Raw genomic sequence first — 22,025 nt, forward strand, 5'->3', positions numbered from 1 at the left:
GCAAATCACAATAATCGGTGCAGTCTCCTGGTGTGTCATAGACGCATTTCCAGCAAAAAAGACACTAAAAACACACCCGCCACTAACAGACGCACAGGACCAGGGGCCCACTCGCACCAGGCATCTTATGCCACCTACAGATGTAGCCATTCTCAGCTTTGCTGCAATGCAGCATGCTGCAACATGGCATACTGCATGGCTACATTGATTCCTAAGGGAATTAATGAAGAGATCGCTGGCTGTGAATAGTCGCAGCCTAGCACACCATGCAGCAGCCGTGATATAACATGCCGTATCACAGTAAGATGAGCATGGCTACAGGTTAGATGCACGAGGACACACCTGTACTAGCTGCATTGGTAACCATCTATCTATGTGCTTTAAAGTTTTAGGTAAATTGCAACAATATCTGGAACTATTACAGTAATGGGATGACGAGGACTTGAGTAGAGCTGCTCTAATTCCCCATATTAAATAAGACTTAAGAAAGAATTATCAGTTTTTAATTTACTTAAAGCAATGTGGAAAATACAGCACACAAAACATTTTTTTTCACCAAGATTAAAATAATAAAATTACAAATTCCTTTATGAAAATAATTTTAAAAAAAGCAATACACAATATACAAGCGATTCTCCCTTTGAAAATTAGTGGTGTACACCTACTTGTTGTGCAGTTTCAATTCGATCATCCTCCATTCCCAGCGCTGAGAACCCATGCTGTAGGATGCCCTCTGTAGACTCTGGAACCGCTGCAGACAAACCCACAGTCAATGATGTGGACGTCAGACTGCATAAATCTTCAATTGGAAGCTGGGCAAAAATAAATCACCATGACAGAATAAAAAATAAAAAAAATTATTATTCTGTTATCCTATACATAAAATAAGATAAGCATGATGGTCCAATATAAGTTTTTTCATATGCAAACTGAAGCAGTTTTCATAGGGCATATTGTGAACAAATATTTTAGATTAAAGGGAAAACAGCAAAGGTTTTAAGGTGGGTACACACTTGGCAATAAATTAAACAATGTCGCTCATTTTGACCCTTCCTAAACGACGTTGTTTAATTTATCTCTAAGTGTGTATGCTGCCGCCGAGCGATGCGTGGCCTCGCGGGCCATCAACAATCCTCGCTGTCGGCCGTGAATGCAGCTCATTTTGGACTATCAGCAGGGAAGGGAACACAGTAGACGACTTCGCTCATAGAGCACATCGCCTAGTATGTACCCACCCTTAGTTTAGTTAAACTAGGCCAGTGGTGGCCAAACAGTCGATCGCGATCGACTGGTCGATCGCGGACATGCGACCAGTCGATCGCGATCCGCCGCCCAGCCACCCGAAGCCGCGCCTCTCCTGCCCTCCGCTCCCGCTCTGTCTCCTCACAGTCTGACGGCCGAGTGTATAGCTCAAATCAGGTGCCGGTTCGTTAGCCAATGAGAGCTCGCGGACCGGCACCTGATTTGAGCCATACACGCTGCCGTCAGACTGAGGAGGCAGAACGGGAGCAGCAGGCAGGAGAGGCGCGCGCTGCGCTCACCACACACCAACGGTGAGCTGTTCTATAATCTATACATGTCTGGCACTGGGGGAATATCTGGCTCTGCAGACACATGGCACTGTGGGGGCATATCTGGTACTGTTGGGGCATATCTGGCACTGTGGGGCATGTCTGGCACTGTGGGGTCATGTGTGGCACTGGGGGCATATCTGGCTCTGCGGGCACATGGCACTGTGGGGGCATGTCTGGCACTGTGGGGTCATGTGTGGCACTGTGGGGTCATGTGTGGCACTGGGGGAATATCTGGCTCTGCGGGCACATGGCACTGTGGGGGCATATCTGGCACTGGGGGCATATCTGGCACTGTGGGGCATGTCTGGCACTGTGGGGTCATGTGTGGCACTGGGGGCATATCTGGCTCTGCGGGCACATGGCACTGTGGGGGCATGTCTGGCACTGTGGGGTCATGTGTGGCACTGGGGGAATATCTGGCTCTGCGGGCACATGGCACTGTGGGGGCATATCTGGCACTGGGGGCATATCTGGCACTGTGGGGCATGTCTGGCACTGTGGGGTCATGTGTGGCACTGGGGGCATATCTGGCTCTGCGGGCACATGGCACTGTGGGGGCATATCTGGTACTGTGGGGGCATGTCTGGCACTGTGGGGTCATGTGTGGCACTGGGGGAATATCTGGCTCTGCGGGCACATGGCACTGTGGGGGCATATCTGGCACTGGGGGCATATCTGGCACTGTGGGGGCATGTCTGGCACTTTGGGGTCGTGTGTGGCACTGGGGGCATATCTGTCTCTGCGGGCACATGACACTGTGGGGGCATGTCTGGCACTGTGGGGTCATGTGTGGCACTGGGGGAATATCTGGCACTGCGGGCACATGGCACTGTGGGGGCATATCTGGCACTGTGGGGGCATATCTGTAATCTGGCGCTGTGGGGGCATATCTGTATCTGGCACTGTGGGGTCATATGTGGCACTGGGCATATCTGGCTCTGTGGGCACATGGCACTGTGGGGGCATATCTGTATCTGGCAGTGTGGGGGCATATCTGGCACTGTGGGGTCATATGTGGCACTGGGCATATCTGGCTCTGCGGGCACATGGCACTGTGGGGGCATATCTGGCACTGTGGGCACATGGCACTGTGGGGGCATGTGTATCTGGCACTGTGGGGGCATATCTGGCACTGTGGGGGCATGTGTATCTGGCACTGGGGGCATATGTGTTTGAGGTTTTTACCTGTGGGGGCCAATGTGTTATTTTGCGTGAGGTAGTCATTACACTCTGCGCAGCAAGGCTACGTCCCTTTTTTTTTGTTATACCACGCCCATTTTTAGTTATAGCACGCCCACTTTTTGTTATGCCACGCCCCTTTTTTTGCGCGCGCGCCTGCGGCGCGCGCTATTATTCCTCCTAGGTAGATCACAAAAGCTTTTTAGCTTTCACAGTAGATCACCGACTCCAAAAGTCTGGCCACCCCTGAACTAGGCTTTGGTGACATAGTAGTTTTAGATGAAAGAGTGAAGAAAAACAAATTAAAAATAAATGGGAACCTGCACATCCACATGGATACGTGGTTTCGATAAATATGTCAGTGAAAGTCAGGGGAACATAACAGGTTCTGAGTTTGCAAAAGAAACACATTTTTGCCTATGCTTTAAATTCTACAGCAAAAACGCCTAAATATGCTCTACTAATTTCTACCTTGCCTTTTGTAAAGTACGTTGGTCTGGCGGTGAATCTAAAACGTTTGTGTGTTAATATGAATTTATATATTTATTTATTTATACTTTATTTATATATTTATTTATATATTTTTTATATATATTTGTGTGCGCTATATAAATAACTGGTAGTAGTAATAATAATAATAATTATTATTATTATTTTCCTCATTTGGGATTTTTATGCATAAGCAAAATTACAGCCAGGTCAATACTATATGTACTGTAGTAAGCAAAACATTATAAGAAAATAACTGCCTACATAGATATGCACGAACGGATACAGTCATTAGGTCAACCACTATTGGTCGACATGTACTAGGTCGACATGCGTTTAAAAAAAAACCGTGGACTACGATTGGGAATAGTAACCTGTGCCGAGCGCAGCGGTAGCGCGCTCGCCATGCGAGGGGACATGGTGCACTAATTGGGGTTCTCCGTCAAATTACGTCAAAAACGACACCAAAAAAAGGTTTTCAAAAACTTGTGTCGACCTTGTTCATGTCGACCAATAGTGGTCGACCTAATGACCCATATACGAATTGGTAACACATTTAGCATAACATCAAAACTACGAAAGAAAGAAAGAAAGAAAGAAAGAAAGAAAGAAAGAAAGAAAGAAAGAAAGAAAGAAAGAAAGAAAGAAAGAAAAAGAAAGAAAAAGAAAGAAAGAAAGAAAGAAAGGGGAGAAATGCGAGGAAGAACAGAAGAAGAATATGGGTGAAGGTGGATAAGTAGTGAAGGAGACTCTGCGAGCTATCAAATAATTTATGCACCTAGTGATAAAGGCAATGGCGAAAGCTGAAGGAGAGTGAGAAGTTGCTAGGGGCCTAGCAACTGTAACAGCTCAGCAACTGGCATCAGCATCCAAAGAGTAAGCTCAATTTGTCAATGTAAATTATTATCCATCTACCCTTGGAGCACCCCCTTTTGAGAGCACTTTGCCATCTCCTTGGCCTGTTCTGGCATCAGGCACTGAATCTCTCAGATCCTCCACAGTGGCAATCAAGTACATTTTATTTACATACATTTATTTTTCTCTCCATTAATGCAGCTTCTCCTTTTTTCCATAGTTTATCAGCTGGATACACACAACCTTACTAAATGTGTATGAGATTGTAACATTTTATTCATTCTTAATGTGCAGACCTTTTCTATCGTTTTTTTTTACATCTACATTGATTAAGGAGATGGGTCAGTAATAGCAGACTGCTCCACTTTTTCCTGGGTTAGGAATAATTTGATATTTGCCATCAGCAGATCTGGAAGTAAGAGATGCCTTATTCTGAAGTAAAGCACTAACCAGGTAGTAATATACAGGGTTGGACTACACCACAGGGATACAAGTGAAACCACAATGGGCCCACCTCCTCCTCTAAGGGTCAGGTTCAAGGCCGTGCACTTGAATAACACATAATACATGTTACCTTATACTGAATTGAACTAAGTGTATTTTCTACAGCGCATTGGTGTTATTAATCTGGTACATTGCATATAATTATTTAGTATTAGAGGCTGTAACATCTCCCTTCAGGTCCACTTTCAGTTTGAGCTGTGTCAGCTCCCAGCACACAAAGAAATCATTTGGTTTGTGTGGCCGTCAGTGCACATAACAGGTGAGGAGCAGACTTGGCTTTTATAATACAGAATATATATATATTATTATTTTTTTTATATCTAGGAACACTTTTTTTTTTTTTTTAAATATATAAAGTTACACATCTGCTTTATCATTTATGATGAGAACTCTACTCAACATTTTATTTTTCTTATTAGAAACTACAAAGGAAGAATAAATATCTTCCCAGCATCTCAGTTGCGGTATAAAGCCAATACCTATTCAGCCTTTAACAATGATCAAATACTTCTTTATATTCTTACCACTGAGCACTATATAGTAACAATGGTGTACACCAGTGGTTCTCAACCTCGGTCCTCAAGTACCCCCAACAGTTCATGTTTTCCAGGTCACCTAGCTGGTGCACAGGTGTATTCATTACTCACTGACACATTTTAAAAGACCCACAGGTGGAGCAAATTATTTCACTTGCGATCCTGTGAGGAGACCTGGAAAACATGAACTGTTGGGTGTACTTGAGGACCGTGATTGAGAACCTCTGATGTACACAATAAAATAACTTGAGAGGAAACCAGAACCACAGAAAATATTCAAGGTCTGTTTTACTCCTAGCATTGGTGTGCGGTACTCTGGTTGTACTACAATTATATTTTATTATAATTCTGTCTGATTTAGCTGCCAAATAACGAGGAGTACATATTCACATCCATCTGTGTTGTGCTGGCCAGCATATGGAAAAAAAAAAATTTTTGCAGTGAAATTTGGCAACAAAAATATGGGCACTGATCTTCCCATGGATTCACTTTGACTGCATGCAGTAAGGTAAGTACTGTCTGGCTGTTCATCATAGGATCCTGAGAGACAGCAGCTCTGTGTCCTAGTCTGTCTGCCCCGCCCCTTCCCTTCAGAATGTAAGCTCTCACGAGCAGGACCCTCTCCTCTCATGTGCTTTACCCTCTCAGACTATTTCCAACTCCATACCACAATTCAAGGGCACCTAACCCTGTTTCTGCCACCCTGATGATTATTTCAATTCTCCCATTCCTTGATGTAACAATATTTATATACAATGTACTTGTCCTACATTGTGCTCGTACTGTTAAGTTGTTTCTTTGTTTTGCTCATTTATGTACTCTGTTAGGCGCTGCGGAACCCTAGTGGCGCCATATAAACGATAATAATAACAACATTGTATGCTGTGAAATCAGAGCACATGGGTATATATAATCTTACCAGTGCACAAAGCCTTACACTACATACAGAGTGTATCAGTTCAACAGCACATATCGCCCTTACAAGTGGGAATGTTAGCATGCCAAGGTCTAAAAACTGAAATGGATAAATCAATTAAAAATAACAAGAATGGGGATGCACTAAAGGCATAGTCAACTCAATCCTTTTTCTTGAAAACACTGAAACAAATTCTTAGATTTCAAGTTTGACATATACTTTTATATATATATATATATATATATATATATATATATATATTACCTGCAGTAGCTAGAAGTCGGTGATAGTGGAAGTCGGCTACCTAAGGTTTTAGGATTGTGGTGATATATAGGGTGGAGCGAACTGGTAAAAAAAAAATTTTTATAGCTCTATGACCTACATTTATAGATCTTAATCCAAAGACGTACTAATTGCTGATGCGAGAGCCCTGCCCACAGCCCCCTGACCTTATATAATAGAAGCCAAGTCTGCTCCTCACCTCTATTATGTGCACAGGTGGCCACTAGAGGCCACCACATGGACCAAATGATTACTTTGAATGCTGGAAGCTGGCACAGACCAAACTGAAAGTAAAACTGCAGGGAGATGTTACAGCCTCCTAACTTGCTGCTGGTAGTAATAATAATACTGATCTGACTGTTTCACAATTGCTGCATACAAAGAAAAGGGGGCGGGGGAGAGAGAGTGAGGGTAGGGGCAGATAGGGACTGGGTGGTGGAGAGTGGGGTAGGGGCAGATAGGGACTGGGGGAGAAAGAAGGCAGGAGGGTTAAGGCAGATAGGGACTGGGGGGAGACAGAGGGGTGGGGTTTGGTTAGATAAGGACTGGGGAGAGAGTGGAGTGGTAGGGGCAGATAGGGACAGTGGAGAGATGCAGATTTTTTTCAATATAGTCACCTCTATGTGACACGGACACACACTCCCTATGTACACTGCACCCCTCACCAAATACTGCCCCTAGATACACAATGCACCTCCTTATAGTGCCCTTTATAAAGAGGGCACTCCCTCCTCCGTATACTGCTTTGGCCAGATACCGCACACTCTGCACCCAATTCCTCCTCCATATACTATGCTGTAACCCCAGGTTACTTGCCATCCCGGGACTCAGCAACAAGTAGCAGCAGAAACCAGGAAACGCATGCAGAAACCACCAGATGGTCCTGCAGCGCTGAAAGCAGAGGCACCGGAGACACGTGTGGCCACTTACTGACGGGGGTAAAAGTTGAATCAGTCTGGCAGGAAGAGGTGAGACCCTTTTGTCATGTGAGGAGTGTGGTGACCGGGAGGAGGGGTCGTGCTATGGCTGCAGATGATGCGGGTGAGGAGGAGGCAAATAACCGGCTCAGCTGCTTTATACATATACCGTGCGCCAATGAATATAAGGGGTCCTGTGCTCGCCCCTCCCACACAGGCCATGCCCAGACACCTTCGGCCAGCTACTGGTGTCCTCTACCCCCTAAACTGGCCACGAGCTGTGCGGAGCCTGGTAAGCTTACACGTGCCAGTACTAGAGTATATAGTGCAGCATCATTATAGCCTGCCCATTACAGATATACAGCATCTGTGGTGAAGTGAGACGAGGCAGAGCCTTTCCTGTCATACTAACGCAGCGGTGGCCAACCTGTGGCTCTTGAGCCTCATGCGGCTCTTTCTTTATTCAAATGTGGCTCCCGACACTCAAAGTCACGTGACCACAACAGATTCGTAAACTGCTGCACTCCAGTCAGACAGGCAGCAGCAGCAGCACTACGGAGACTGAGAACTGAGAGAGCCAGATAGTAGAGGTGAGATAACCACTGGCAAACAGAGGACACATAAGGGGCTGTTGCAATGGCACAAGGTGTGTGTGTGGGGGGGGGGGGGGGGCTGTAGTGACACATGAGGGCGCTGGCTGGAATGACACAGCAGGGTACTGGCTGGAGTGACCCATGAGGGAGCTGAAGTGTATTATGTGAATCTGGCTTTTTCAATATATTTTATGTGGATCTTTCTTTCTCAATTATTTTATGTGGAAGTGGCTTTTTAATTGTATTTTATGTTAGATCTGGCTTTAAAAATGGCTTTTATGTGGATCTGGGTTTTTAAATGTATTTTTTACCAGAGGCATGATTTAGCAGGCACAGGGGCGCACCCCATTTTTGCATGTGCGCTTTCGGCTCAGTGTCGACTCTTTGACGTGCCTAACAAGATTTTTTGGCTCTTTGACTCTGACTGGTTGGCCACCCCTGTACTAACGTATACACCAGAGTTTTGACTATATAAAGTATATGAAAAATACAAAGAATATGTTAGAAATATGTTCTTTGTATTATTTTTATCCTTTTTATAGTCAAAACTCTGGAGTAAAAAGTATGACAGGTGAGGCAGTGCCTCCCCAGCCTATCTTTTCTGCACATCTCTGATCAAAACTCACCAAATTTCCAGCAGTATATACTGTTGCACCTGTGTATAATGCCCACATGAACCCTTGGGTTTATATAGTGTGTGTAAATCTGGCTCTGGTACTAGCCCATGCCTCCTCTGCAATTTACCTCACTGCACGTCCTGATTAATTTACACACACACACAAACTCAGCACGACAGAGCTCCGACTCCCAGCAGCAGGACTTCCAGAAATGCAGCAGCTTCTGTGTAGCAACCGCCCTCCTAATATAATCCTGTCCTGGTGTCCGGCATTTTGACAGGGTTCTAACTAGTGACAGATGATGATAGCCTAAAACTTTCCTGGGAAAATTACCTACAGTCCTACACAGTGGTGAAAGCTGTATCACAATCAATTCAGTGGTTTTGGAGTTTATCGCAATCAGACCTTCTCATTTATAAGATGTGTGTGTGCATGTATAGGGTGAGAAGACCTGTCACACAGCAGACACTACACACCCCCTCTGTCATTCACCTCTGCGGGAATAGGAAGCTCCTCGGCGGCTGCTTTCAACTCTAGCACCGAGTCTGTCTGCCTGTCAGTCAGCGGGGCGAGGGGGTCGCTCCTCCGATCCCACAGGACCAGCTTCTCCCGGGCCTCTTGCTCCTCTGCCCCGGCCGCCGCCGCCGCCATCATCATCATCATCATTAACACCTGTACAGAAGCAGCCACAGCAGCAGCTCCAGCGAGATCCGCTTCCGGGATCCCGAAACCTGGCAACGCTGACTGGGGAGGAGTCACCTGACCCGGAACTGCCTGTGTTGTTGACGTCACGCTCTCCACGCACGCAGTACAGGCTACTGAGTCTTCGGAGCAGTGACACAGTGTGCGCGGCCGGCTGTTGTAGAATGTGTATTCCGTGCCCTACTCTCTGGGTGCCTGTACCGGGGAGAGGGCCCGGCGCACAGCTGCCGCCGAATGGTAGCTGACAAGAGGGTTGTCTGCTTGCCATGTATCACATAATAAGGGGGTCCTGTAGCTGTAAATCGGCGTCTGGCTGTCATGTTGTAATGTAGACTGTAGTTGGTAAGTGCTAGCTAGGAGCTGGTAGCTACTGTACGAGCCACTTCTCCACTCTCTGGAAGGGATAACACCTTTCCCCCAAAGTGCCCTGCACCCACAGCTCCTGACAAAGTAGCGTCTAGTTTAATGCCACTGCCCAGAGAGGGAGCCTGCTGTGTGTGCTATGAGGATGGCACTCGGTTATTCTGCTGCTTTTATACTTACGTTTTATTTGCTCAGGTAATACCAGTAATGCTAATCTGAGAATGAGCGTCTCCGTACCACTCTGCCTAGCTGGGTTTCATCACACTGAAGGATGATACCCCTTTTCCACTAGCTCAAAAAACACGGGTAAATGCACGTGGGCGCGCATTTACCCGTGTTTTTTGCAAGGGGAAAAGGGTCCCCCCGCAAAAACCCGGATCAAGTTACCTGTGAATCCTACCCGGGTAACTACCTGGGTAGGACACGGGAATGATCCGGGTAGGGTTGTAGTGTAAACGGAAGCCGTGTCGATGCAACACGGCTCCCGTTTACACTGTATGGAAGCGCGGCGCTGGGAGATCATGTGATCTCCCAGCGCCGCCCCTGCCGCGTCACTAGCAGCGTCACCAACCCGACAATTGCGTCGGCATGGGTGTGTAGCGCAATTGCAGCTTGGACAGATGAGCTGACAGATCACTTTGATAATATGGATAAGGATACTATATTCTTAACTCTAGCCCATTAGTGATGGGAAATCTAGTTCAGTATGGTGATTAGTAAGCCCATATAAAAGACGCAGTCTTATTTATGAGGGATGCTCAAAGGGACATTGGATTGCTAGCTTCTAGGGCCAATGAAATGTCTATCTCAGCGAGAAGATCCTTATGGACTCGCCAATGGACGGGTGATGCGGATTCCAAAAAACATGGAAGTACTACCCTATAAGAGAGATGTATTGTTTGGGGATGGGCTGACGGACCTGGTTTCCACAGCTACAGCAGGTAAATCAGATATTTTACCATATATTCCAGCAAAAGAAAGTACCACCCTATCAGATTCAGTCCTTTCGGTCGCACAAGTCCAGAAGAGGTCGGGGATCCTCTTTCCTTGCCAGAGGTAAGGGCAGAGGCAAAAGAGCACCTGCTTCGGCAGGTGCCCAGGAACAAAAGTCCTTCCCGGTTGCCCCAAAACCCACAGCATGACGCTGGGGCTCCCCTGAGGGAGTCCGCACCGGTGGGGGCACGTCTTCGACTTTTCAGTCAGGCCTGGGTCAGATCAGGCCTGAATCCCTGGGTGTTGGAAATAGTTTCCCAGGGTTACAAACTGGAATTCGAGGAGGTGCCCCCGCGCCGATTTTTCAAATCAGCCCTACCAGCTTCCACATCGGAAAGGGATGTAGTGTTAGCTGCAATTCAAACGCTGTGTATACAGCAAGTGATAATCAAGGTTCCCCTGCACCAGCAGGGAAGAGGTTACTACTCAACCCTATTTGTGGTCCCGAAACCGGACGGTTCGGTCAGACCTATTTTGAATCTGAAATCCCTAAACCTGTACATAAAAAGATTCAAATTCAAAATGGAATCACTCAGAGCGATAATAGCCAACATGGAGGAGGGGGAGTTTATGGTGTCTCTGGACATAAAGGATGCGTATCTTCATGTCCCCATATATGCCCCCCATCAGGAATACCTGAGATTCGCTGTACAGGATTGTCATTACCAATTTCAGACGTTGCCGTTTGGACTTTCCACGGCCCCTGAGGATTTTCACCAAGATAATGGCGGAAATGATGGTGGTCCTGCGCAAGCATGGAGTCACAATTATCCCATACTTGGACGATCTCCTGATAAAAGCGAGATCAAGAGAGAAATTGCTGAGCAGTGTGGCGCTCTCTCTGAGAGTGCTCAAGCAACACGGTTGGATTCTAAATCTACCGAAGTCACAGTTGATTCCGACAACTCGACTACCGTTCCTAGGTATGATACTGGATACGGAACAAATGAAGGTCTTCCTCCCAATAGAGAAAGCCCAGGACATCCAGAACATGGTCAGAGACCTGCTAAAACCGAAAAGGGTGTCAGTTCACCAATGCACTCGAGTTCTGGGAAAAATGGTGGCGGCCTACGAGGCCATTCCCTTCGGAAGGTTCCATGCAAGGACTTTTCAATGGGACCTTCTGGACAAGTGGTCCGGGTCCCATCTGCACTTACATCGGAAAATAACTCTGTCCCCAGGAGCCAGAGTGTCTCTCCTGTGGTGGTTGCAAAGTGCTCACCTGCTGGAGGGTCGCAGGTTCGGAATTCAGGATTGGATCCTGGTTACCACGGACGCGAGCCTCCGAGGATGGGGAGCGGTCACACAAGGAAAAAATTTTCAGGGACTTTGGTCAGACCAGGAGTCCTGTCTACACATCAATGTGTTGGAACTCAGGGCCATTTACAACGGCCTTCGACAAGTGGAGAGTCTTCTTCGAAACCTACCGGTTCTGATTCAATCAGACAATGTCACAGCAGTGGCTCATGTGCCAAGGCGGGACAAGAAGCAGAGTCGTGATGGCGGAAGCCACCAGGATTCTTCGCTGGGCGGAAAATCATGTAAGCGCTCTGTCGGCTGTCTTCATTCCGGGAGTGGACAACTGGGAAGCAGACTTCCTCAGCAGACACGATCTCCATCCAGGAGAGTGGGGACTTCATCAAGAAGTCTTTGCAGACGTAACACGTCTTTGGGGAACTCCTCAAATAGACATGATGGCGTCACGCCTCAACAAAAAACTTCGGAGGTATTGTGCCAGGTCTCGGGACCCTCAGGCAGTGGCTGTAGACGCTCTAATAACACCGTGGGTGTTCAAATCGGTCTACGTGTTTCCTCTTCCTCTCATCACAAAAGTGTTGAGGATCATAAGGCAAAGAAGAGTACAGACGATACTCGTTGTCCCAGACTGGCCTCGAAGGGCCTGGTACTCAGATCTACAAGAGATGCTCACAGGAGATCCCTGGCCTCTTCCTCTGAGGGAAGACCTGTTGCAACAGGGGCCCTGTGTATTTCAAGACTTACCGCGGTTACGTTTGACGGCATGGCGGTTGAACGCCGAATCCTAGCGAAAAAGGGGATTCTGGAAGAGGTCATCCCTACTTTAATAAAGGCTAGGAAGGAGGTGACGGTTAAGCATTATCACCGTATCTGGCGAAAGTATGTGTCTTGGTGTGAAACCAAGAATGCACCTACGGAAGATTTTCATCTGGGTCGTTTTCTCCACTTCCTACAGACGAGTGGATATGGGCCTGAAATTAGGCTCTGTTAAGGTACAGATTTCGGCCCTCTCGATTTTCTTTCAGAAGGAGTTGGCTTCTCTTCCAGAAGTCCAGACCTTTGTAAAGGGAGTGCTGCACATCCAGCCTCCTTTTGTGCCTCCAGTGGCACCGTGGGACCTCAACGTGGTGTTGCAGTTCCTAAAATCACACTGGTTTGAACCGCTTAACAAGGTTGAGTTGAAATTTCTTACTTGGAAGGTGGTCATGTTGTTGGCCTTGGCATCAGCAAGGCGAGAGTCAGAATTGGCGGCTTTGTCACACAAAAGCCCCTACTTGATTTTTCATGTGGATCTAGCTGAATTGAGGACACGTCCGCAATTTTTGCCTAAGGTGGTTTCTTCATTCCATGTGAATCAACCTATTGTGGTGCCTGTGGCTACAAGTGACCTGGAGGATTCCAGATCCCTGGACGTAGTCAGGGCCTTAAAGATTTATGTAGCCAGGACGGCTAGAATTAGGAAAACAGAGGCTGTGTTTGTCCTGTATGCTGCCAATAAGATTGGCGCACCTGCTTAGAAGCAGACTATTGCTCGCTGGATCTGTAATACGATTCAGCAGGCTCATTCTACGGCTGGATTGCCGGTACCAAATTCGGCTAAGGCCTATTCCACTAGGAAGGTGGGCTCTTCTTGGGCGGCTGCCCGAGGCGTCTCGGCATTACAACTTTGCCGAGCGGCGACTTGATCGGGGTCAAACACTTTTGCTAAATTCTACAAGTTTGATACCCTGGCTGATGAGGACCTAGCGTTTGCTCACTCGGTGCTGCAGAGTCATACGCACTCTCCCGCCCGATTGGATGCTTTGGTATAAACCCCATGGTCCTTACGGAGTCCCCAGCATCCTCTAGGACGTAAGAGAAAATAAGATTTTAAACCTACCGGTAAATAAGATTTTACTTACCGATAAATCTATTTCTCGGAGTCCGTAGTGGATGCTGGGGTTCCTGAAAGGACCATGGGGAATAGCGGCTCCGCAGGAGACAGGGCACAAAAAGTAAAGCTTTTCCAGATCAGGTGGTGTGCACTGGCTCCTCCCCCTATGACCCTCCTCCAGACTCCAGTTAGGTACTGTGCCCGGACGAGCGTACACAATAAGGGAGGATTTTGAATCCCGGGTAAGACTCATACCAGCCACACCAATCACACCGTACAACTTGTGATCTAAACCCAGTTAACAGTATGATAACAGCGGAGCCTCTGAAAGATGGCTTCCTTCAACAATAACCCGAATTAGTTAACAATAACTATGTACAATTATTGCAGATAATCCGCACTTGGGATGGGCGCCCAGCATCCACTACGGACTCCGAGAAATAGATTTATCGGTAAGTAAAATCTTATTTTCTCTATCGTCCTAGTGGATGCTGGGGTTCCTGAAAGGACCATGGGGATTATACCAAAGCTCCCAAATGGGCGGGAGAGTGCGGATGACTCTGCAGCACCGAATGAGAGAACTCCAGGTCCTCCTTAGCCAGAGTATCAAATTTGTAAAATTTTACAAACGTGTTCTCCCCTGACCACGTAGCTGCTCGGCAAAGTTGTAATGCCGAGACCCCTCGGGCAGCCGCCCAAGATGAGCCCACCTTCCTTGTGGAGTGGGCCTTTACAGATTTAGGCTGTGGCAGGCCTGCCACAGAATGTGCAAGTTGGATTGTGCTACAGATCCAACGAGCAATCGTCTGCTTAGACGCAGGAGCACCCATCTTGTTGGGTGCATACAATATTTTTAATGCTCTGACAACGTCCAGTAACTTGGAGTCCTCCAAGTCACTTGTAGCCGCAGGCACTACAATAGGCTGGTTCAGATGAAATGCTGACACCACCTTAGGGAGAAAATGCGGACGAGTCCGCAGTTCTGCCCTGTCCGAATGGAAAATCAGATATGGGCTTTTGTAAGATAAAGCTGCCAGTTCTGACACTCTCCTGGCCGAAGCCAGGGCTAGAAGCATGGTCACTTTCCATGTGAGATATTTCAAATCCACCTTCTTTAGTGGTTCAAACCAATGAGATTTTAGAAAGTCCAAAACCACATTGAGATCCCACGGTGCCACTGGAGGCACCACAGGAGGCTGTATATGTAGCACTCCCTTAACAAAGGTCTGGACTTCAGGGACTGAAGCCAATTCTTTTTGAAAGAAAATCGACAGGGCCGAAATTTGAACCTTAATAGATCCCAATTTGAGACCCATAGACAATCCTGATTGCAGGAAATGTAGGAATCGACCCAGTTGAAATTCCTCCGTCGGAGCACTCCGATCTTCGCACCACGCAACATATTTTCGCCAAATTCGGTGATAATGTTGCACGGTTACTTCCTTCCTTGCTTTAATCAAAGTAGGAATGACTTCTTCCGGCATGCCTTTTTCCTTTAGGATCCGGCGTTCAACCGCCATGCCGTCAAACGCAGCCGCGGTAAGTCTTGAAACAGACAGGGACCCTGCTGAAGCAAGTCCCTCCTTAGAGGTAGAGGCCACGGATCTTCCGTGATCATCTCTTGAAGTTCCGGGTACCAAGTCCTTCTTGGCCAATCCGGAACCACTAGTATCGTCCTTACGCCTCTTTGCCGTATAATTCTCAATACTTTTGGTATGAGAGGCAGAGGAGGAAACACATACACCGACTGGTACACCCAAGGCGTTACCAGCGCGTCCACAGCTATTGCCTGCGGATCTCTTGACCTGGCGCAATACCTGTCCAGTTTTTTGTTGAGGCGAGACGCCATCATGTCCACCATTGGTCTTTCCCAACGGGTTACCAGCAAGTGGAAGACTTCTGGATGAAGTCCCCACTCTCCCGGGTGAAGATCGTGTCTGCTGAGGAAGTCTGCTTCCCAGTTGTCCACTCCCGGGATGAACACTGCTGACAGTGCTATCACATGATTCTCTGCCCAGCGAAGAATCCTTGCAGCTTCTGCCATTGCACTCCTGCTTCTTGTGCCGCCCTGTCTGTTCACATGGGCGACTGCCGTGATGTTGTCCGACTGGATCAACACCGGTTTTCCCTGAAGCAGAGGTTCTGCCTGGCTTAGAGCATTGTATATTGCTCTTAGTTCCAGAATGTTTATGTGAAGAGACGTTTCCAGGCTCGTCCATACTCCCTGGAAGTTTCTTCTTTGTGTGACTGCTCCCCAGCCTCTCAGGCTGGCGTCCGTGGTCACCAGGATCCAATCCTGTATGCCGAATCTGCGGCCCTCCAATAGATGAGCACTCTGCAACCACCACAGAAGAGACACCCTTGTCCTTGGAGACAGGGTTGCGTGGAATCTGCCGAATGGAATTGCTTCGTAAGAAGCCACCATTTTTCCCAGGACTCTTGTGCATTGATGTACAGACACCTTTCCTGGTTTTAGGAGGTTCCTGACAAGCTCGGATAACTCCTTGGCTTTTTCCTCCGGGAGAAAAACCTTTTTCTGAACCGTGTCCAGAATCATCCCTAGGAACAGCAGACGAGTTGTCGGCATTAACTGGGATTTTGGAATATTCAGAATCCACCCGTGCTGTTTTAGCACTTCTTGAGACAGTGCTAATCCCATCTCTAGCTGTTCTCTGGACCTTGCCCTTATTAGGAGATCGTCCAAGTATGGGATAATTAATATGCCTTTTCTTCGAAGAAGAATCATCATCTCGGCCATTACCTTTGTAAAGACCCGAGGTGCCGTGGACAATCCGAACGGCAGCGTCTGAAACTGATAGTGACAGTTTTGTACAACGAACCTGAGGTACCCCTGGTGTGAGGGGTAAATTGGAACGTGGAGATACGCATCCTTGATGTCCAAGGATACCATAAAGTCCCCCTCTTCCAGGTTCGCTATCACTGCTCTGAGTTGACTCCATCTTGAACTTGAACTTCTTTATGTACAGGTTCAAGGACTTCAGATTTAGAATAGGCCTTACCGAGCCATCCGGCTTCGGTACCACAAAAAGAGTGGAATAATACCCCTTCCCTTGTTGTAGAAGAGGTACCTTGACTATCACCTGCTGAGAGTACAGCTTGTGAATGGCTTCCAAAACCGTCTCCCTTTCGGAGGGGGACGTTGGTAAAGCAGACTTCAGGAAACGGCGAGGTGGATCTGTCTCTAATTCCAACCTGTACCCCTGAGATATTATCTGCAGGATCCAGGGATCTACCTGCGAGTGAGCCCACTGCGCGCTGTAATTTTTGAGACGACCACCCACCGTCCCCGAGTCCGCTTGAGAAGCCCCAGCGTCATGCTGAGGCTTTTGTAGAAGCCGGGGAAGGCTTCTGTTCCTGGGAAGGAGCTGCCTGTTGCTGTCTCTTCCCTCGACCTCTGCCTCGTGGCAGATATGAATAGCCCTTTGCTCTCTTATTTTTAAAGGAACGAAAGGGCTGCGGTTGAAAAGTCGGTGCCTTTTTCTGTTGGGGAGTGACTTGAGGTAGAAAGGTGGATTTCCCGGCTGTAGCCGTGGCCACCAAATCTGATAGACCGACTCCAAATAACTCCTCCCCTTTATACGGCAAAACTTCCATATGTCGTTTTGAATCCGCATCGCCTGTCCACTGTCGCGTCCATAAAGCTCTTCTGGCCGAAATGGACATAGCACTTACCCGTGATGCCAGTGTGCAGATATCCCTCTGTGCATCACGCATATAAAGAAATGCATCCTTTATTTGTTCTAACGACAGTAAAATATTGTCCCTGTCCAGGGTATCAATATTTTCAATCAGGGACTCTGACCAAACTACCCCAGCACTGCACATCCAGGCAGTCGCTATAGCTGGTCGTAGTATAACACCTGCATGTGTGTATATACTTTTTTGGATATTTTCCATCCTCCTATCTGATGGATCTTTAAGTGCGGCCGTCTCAGGAGAGGGTAACGCCACTTGTTTAGATAAGCGTGTTAGCGCCTTGTCCACCCTAGGAGGTGTTTCCCAGCGCTCCCTAACCTCTGGCGGGAAAGGGTATAATGCCAATAATTTCTTTGAAATTATCAGCTTTTTATCAGGGGCAACCCACGCTTCATTACACACGTCATTTAATTCTTCTGATTCAGGAAAAACTATAGGTAGTTTTTTCACACCCCACATAATACCCTGTTTAGTGGTACCTGTAGTATCAGCTAAATGTAACGCCTCCTTCATTGCCAAAATCATATAACGTGAGGCCCTACTGGAAAATACGGTTGATTCGTCACCGTCACCACTGGAGTCAGTGCCTGTGTCTGGGTCTGTGTCGACCGACTGAGGCAAAGGGCGTTTCACAGCCCCTGACGGTGTTTGAGTCGCCTGGACAGGCACTAATTGATTGTCCGGCCGTCTCATGTCGTCAAACGACTGCTTTAGCGTGTTGACACTATCCCGTAGTTCCATAAATAAAGGCATCCATTCTGGTGTCGACTCCCTAGGGGGTGACATCCTCATATTTGGCAATTGCTCCGCCTCCACACCAATATCGTCCTCATACATGTCGACACACACGTACCGACACACAGCAGACACACAGGGAATGCTCCTAACGAAGACAGGACCCACTAGCCCTTTGGGGAGACAGAGGGAGAGTTTGCCAGCACACACCAAAAGCGCTATATATAACAGGGATAGCCTTATAATAAGTGCTCCCTTATAGCTGCTTTATATATATCAAAATATCGCCATAAATTTGCCCCCCCTCTCTGTTTTACCCTGTTTCTGTAGTGCAGTGCAGGGGAGAGACCTGGGAGCCGTCCTGACCAGCGGAGCTGTGAGAGGAAATGGCGCCGTGTGCTGAGGAGATAGGCCCCGCCCCTTTTCCGGCGGGCTCGTCTCCCGCTATTTAGTGAATCCAGGCAGGGGTTAAATATCTCCATATAGCCTCTGGGGGCTATATGTGAGGTATTTTTAGCCTTTATATAGGTTACATTTGCCTCCCAGGGCGCCCCCCCCCAGCGCCCTGCACCCTCAGTGACTGCGTGTGAAGTGTGCTGAGAGGAAAATGGCGCACAGCTGCAGTGCTGTGCGCTACCTTTAGAAGACTGCAGGAGTCTTCAGCCGCCGATTCTGGACCTCTTCTGACTTCAGCATCTGCAAGGGGGCCGGCGGCGCGGCTCCGGTGACCATCCAGGCTGTACCTGTGATCGTCCCTCTGGAGCTGATGTCCAGTAGCCAAGAAGCCAATCCATCCTGCACGCAGGTGAGTTCACTTCTTCTCCCCTCAGTCCCTCGTTGCAGTGATCCTGTTGCCAGCAGGACTCACTGTAAAATAAAAAACCTAAGCTAAACTTTTTCTAAGCAGCTCTTTAGGAGAGCCACCTAGATTGCACCCTTCTCGGCCGGGCACAAAAATCTAACTGGAGTCTGGAGGAGGGTCATAGGGGGAGGAGCCAGTGCACACCACCTGATCTGGAAAAGCTTTACTTTTTGTGCCCTGTCTCCTGCGGAGCCGCTATTCCCCATGGTCCTTTCAGGAACCCCAGCATCCACTAGGACGATAGAGAAAATCTATTTCTCCTAGTCCGTAGAGGATGCTGGGCGCCCGTCCCAGTGCGGAAACTCTGCAAGACTTGTATATAGTTGTTGCTTAAATAAGGGTTATGTTACAGTTGACATCGGTCTTGGACCGTTGTTGTTATTGTTCATACGGTTAACTTGTTTTGTATGATCCAGGTTACGTGGTATGCTTGGTGTGGGCTGGTATGAATCTTGCCCTTGGATTTCTAAATCCTGCCTTGTAGTGTCCATCTCCTCTGGGCACAGTTCTCTAACTGAGGTCTGGAGAAGGGGCATAGAGGGAGGAGCCAGTGCACACCCATAGTCAAAGTTCTTTTTAGGTGCCCTATCTCCTGCGGAGCCCGTCTATACCCCATGGTCCTTACGGAGTCCCCAGCATCCTCTACGGACTAGGAGAAATAGATTTACCGGTAGGTTTAAAATCTTATTTTTTGTTGCTTTATGCACCCCAAATTTAGAATTATTATTATTATTATTATTATTATTTTTTTAGTAATTGCTTTTTATCAGTTTTAAGTCCCCTCAGAGCCTCCTACCCTCAAAGCTCTTCTGACAGCGCCTCTTCTCCCCTTAGCAGTATATGGATGTACAGGTCTGTACAACCAAAATGGTTAAAGCTTGGACCGAGATGAGAAAGTTAGGGGAGGGCAGTGATGAGCTGGGGAGAGAGCGACAGAGATGAGAAGAGAGTATCTGAGGTAGAGCAAACAGAGATAAAAGAAAAGGGTGGAAGAAGTATGATAGGTCCAAAATATTAGTTCAGTAGTTAATAACTCCATTCTTCAAGTACCACCAACAGGTCAGGTTTTGTGGATTTCTTTAATCATACATAGGTGACCGTATAATATCTTCCTTGTATTTTTCATATCATTTTTAAAGCCAAAACTCTGGAGTATGACAGGAGAGGCTCAGCTTTCCCTGACTGCACGTCACTGAATGTCGCAGTAGATGGGCTGCCTACTGAGATGCCCAGAGGATGCTGGGTGTGCAAATAGTTGTACCATTAAGCAGATATTGGCTGAACCATCGGACAACTGAGCAGCCCTATGGTTTCTCGGAATGTCTGACACAGTCCCTGACACTGGCAGGCTTGTCGATGAAAGCCACCACCTCAGTAACTGCAATTCCAATCTGCATCCCCCGTGAGTAACCATCTACACACATCCACAGTGCATCTCTGACGCATGCGCACATTTATTATATGGCGCCACAAGGAGTCCACAATGGGCAATTACAGAATACATAAATAATCAGACATTGAAAACTGTGACTTACAGTTGAACACAATATAGGACAAGGGTAAATAAACATAGCTGCATCAGCAGATGACACTGAAATAAGTATCAGGGTGGCAGAAAACCACAGGATTTGGTGCAGTTGAAGATTGATTATTAAATTGAGAAAAGGATAAGCACATGAGAGAAGAGCGCCCTACTTGTGAGAGGTTACATTGTAAAGAGGAGGGGCAGACAGACGGGTGACACAGATGTGGTAAACAGAGCGTGGAACAGAATGTTAGGATAAGATTTGGCTGGGTTTGGTGAAGAAGTGGGTCTTGAGAGGCAGTTTGAAGTTTTGTAGAGAGGTGGCGAGTCTAAGAAAGAGGTAGAGAATTCCAGAGAAAGGAAGCAGCACGTGAAAAATCTTGGAGGTAGGAGTGGGAGGAAGTAGTCTGTAGGCAAGAGAGGCAACAAGCATTAGCAGAGGGAAGAGGACAGGTGGGAGTGTAAAGGAACATAAAGTCAGAGATGTAAATGGGAGAGGTGTGGGTGAGGGCTTGGTAGGCGAGTGTGAAAGCTTGAATTGAATTGTGGAAGGGAAGCAAGTGAAGGAAATGTAGGGGAAGGGAGGTGGATTTGGTGAGGAAGATGAGCCAGGCTGCAGCATGCAGGACAGATTACAGTGGAGAGAAGCATTTGTCAGGGATGCCAGTCAGGAATAGATTACAGTAGTCTAGTGTGGAGGTGACCAGTAAATTGATACAGGTCAGCAGCATCCTGGGTGAGAAAGGGTCTGATCCTGGAAATATTTTTGAGATGAAACCCTTAGGTTTGTGAGAGGTGGTTTGAAGGAGAAGGAGTCAAGGATTTCTCCAAGACAGCGCACTTCGGGGCTAGAGGAGGTAGTTGTGCCTTCAATAGATAAATTATACCCGTTTCACACTGCCAATGCCGGATCCCACCCGGGAATTGGAAACGGGTCCTTCCCGGGTGTGATCCGGCATTGCCCGCTGCTGCTGGCTTCCCCGACCTGGCAATATGGCGGGCGGGTTGACATAGTAGAGGGGGGCGGAGCCTGCAGCGGAGGTGGAGGCAGCACTGGGAGATGAGATCATCCCCGCGTCACCTCTCCCTGCTGTAGTAAACGGCTCCCGGGTCGCATTTACCCGGCAGTCCGTTTACGCATCCACTGACCCGGTATTCAACCCGGGTATAACACTGCTTTATTCCCAGGTTGAATTCCCGGGTCAGGCGACCCGGGATTTCGGCTATGCCTCTTTCACATCGCACACTGACCCGTGTCGACCCGGCAATATGCCGGGTCGATACCAGGTTGTTTGTGCGCTGTGAAAGGGGTATAAATTGTGGGAGGTGAGGTTGTGCGGGAGGGTGGGAATATGATCAGCTCAGTCTAAAGGGCCCTACACATTTAACGATCCGCTGCCGAGCTGCCCGACGGCGGATAAGGGCGACCCGGCGGCGGGGGGGCAGTGAAGTTCCTTCACTCCCCCTGTCACCCGGCTCAATAGAAGTGCAGGCAAATATGGACGAGATCGTCCATATTGGCCTGCATGCACAGCC

General features: G+C 47.8%; 1 protein-coding gene across 3 annotated transcripts in view; it reads right to left on the bottom strand.

Moving 5' to 3' along the window:
• Window positions 1-9,249, bottom strand: part of COG3 (component of oligomeric golgi complex 3) — a 251,481-nt gene extending 242,232 nt beyond the window's left edge. The window contains exons 1-2 of one of the 3 annotated variants that reach the window (XM_063952822.1): window positions 8,955-9,249; window positions 666-812 (exon numbers count right to left, since the gene is read on the bottom strand). In XM_063952822.1, the coding sequence (XP_063808892.1) occupies window positions 666-812; window positions 8,955-9,128 (321 nt within the window). In that variant the 5' untranslated portion in view covers window positions 9,129-9,249. Of the gene's footprint in view, window positions 1-665; window positions 813-8,954 lie in introns of those variants that run through there. The other 2 variants (XM_063952821.1, XM_063952823.1) reach the window with 2 other exon arrangements.
• Between the last annotated feature and the right edge of the window lie 12,776 nt (window positions 9,250-22,025).

The sequence above is a fragment of the Pseudophryne corroboree genome, chromosome 2, assembly GCF_028390025.1.
Source record: "Pseudophryne corroboree isolate aPseCor3 chromosome 2, aPseCor3.hap2, whole genome shotgun sequence".
Lineage (NCBI taxonomy): Eukaryota > Metazoa > Chordata > Amphibia > Anura > Myobatrachidae > Pseudophryne > Pseudophryne corroboree.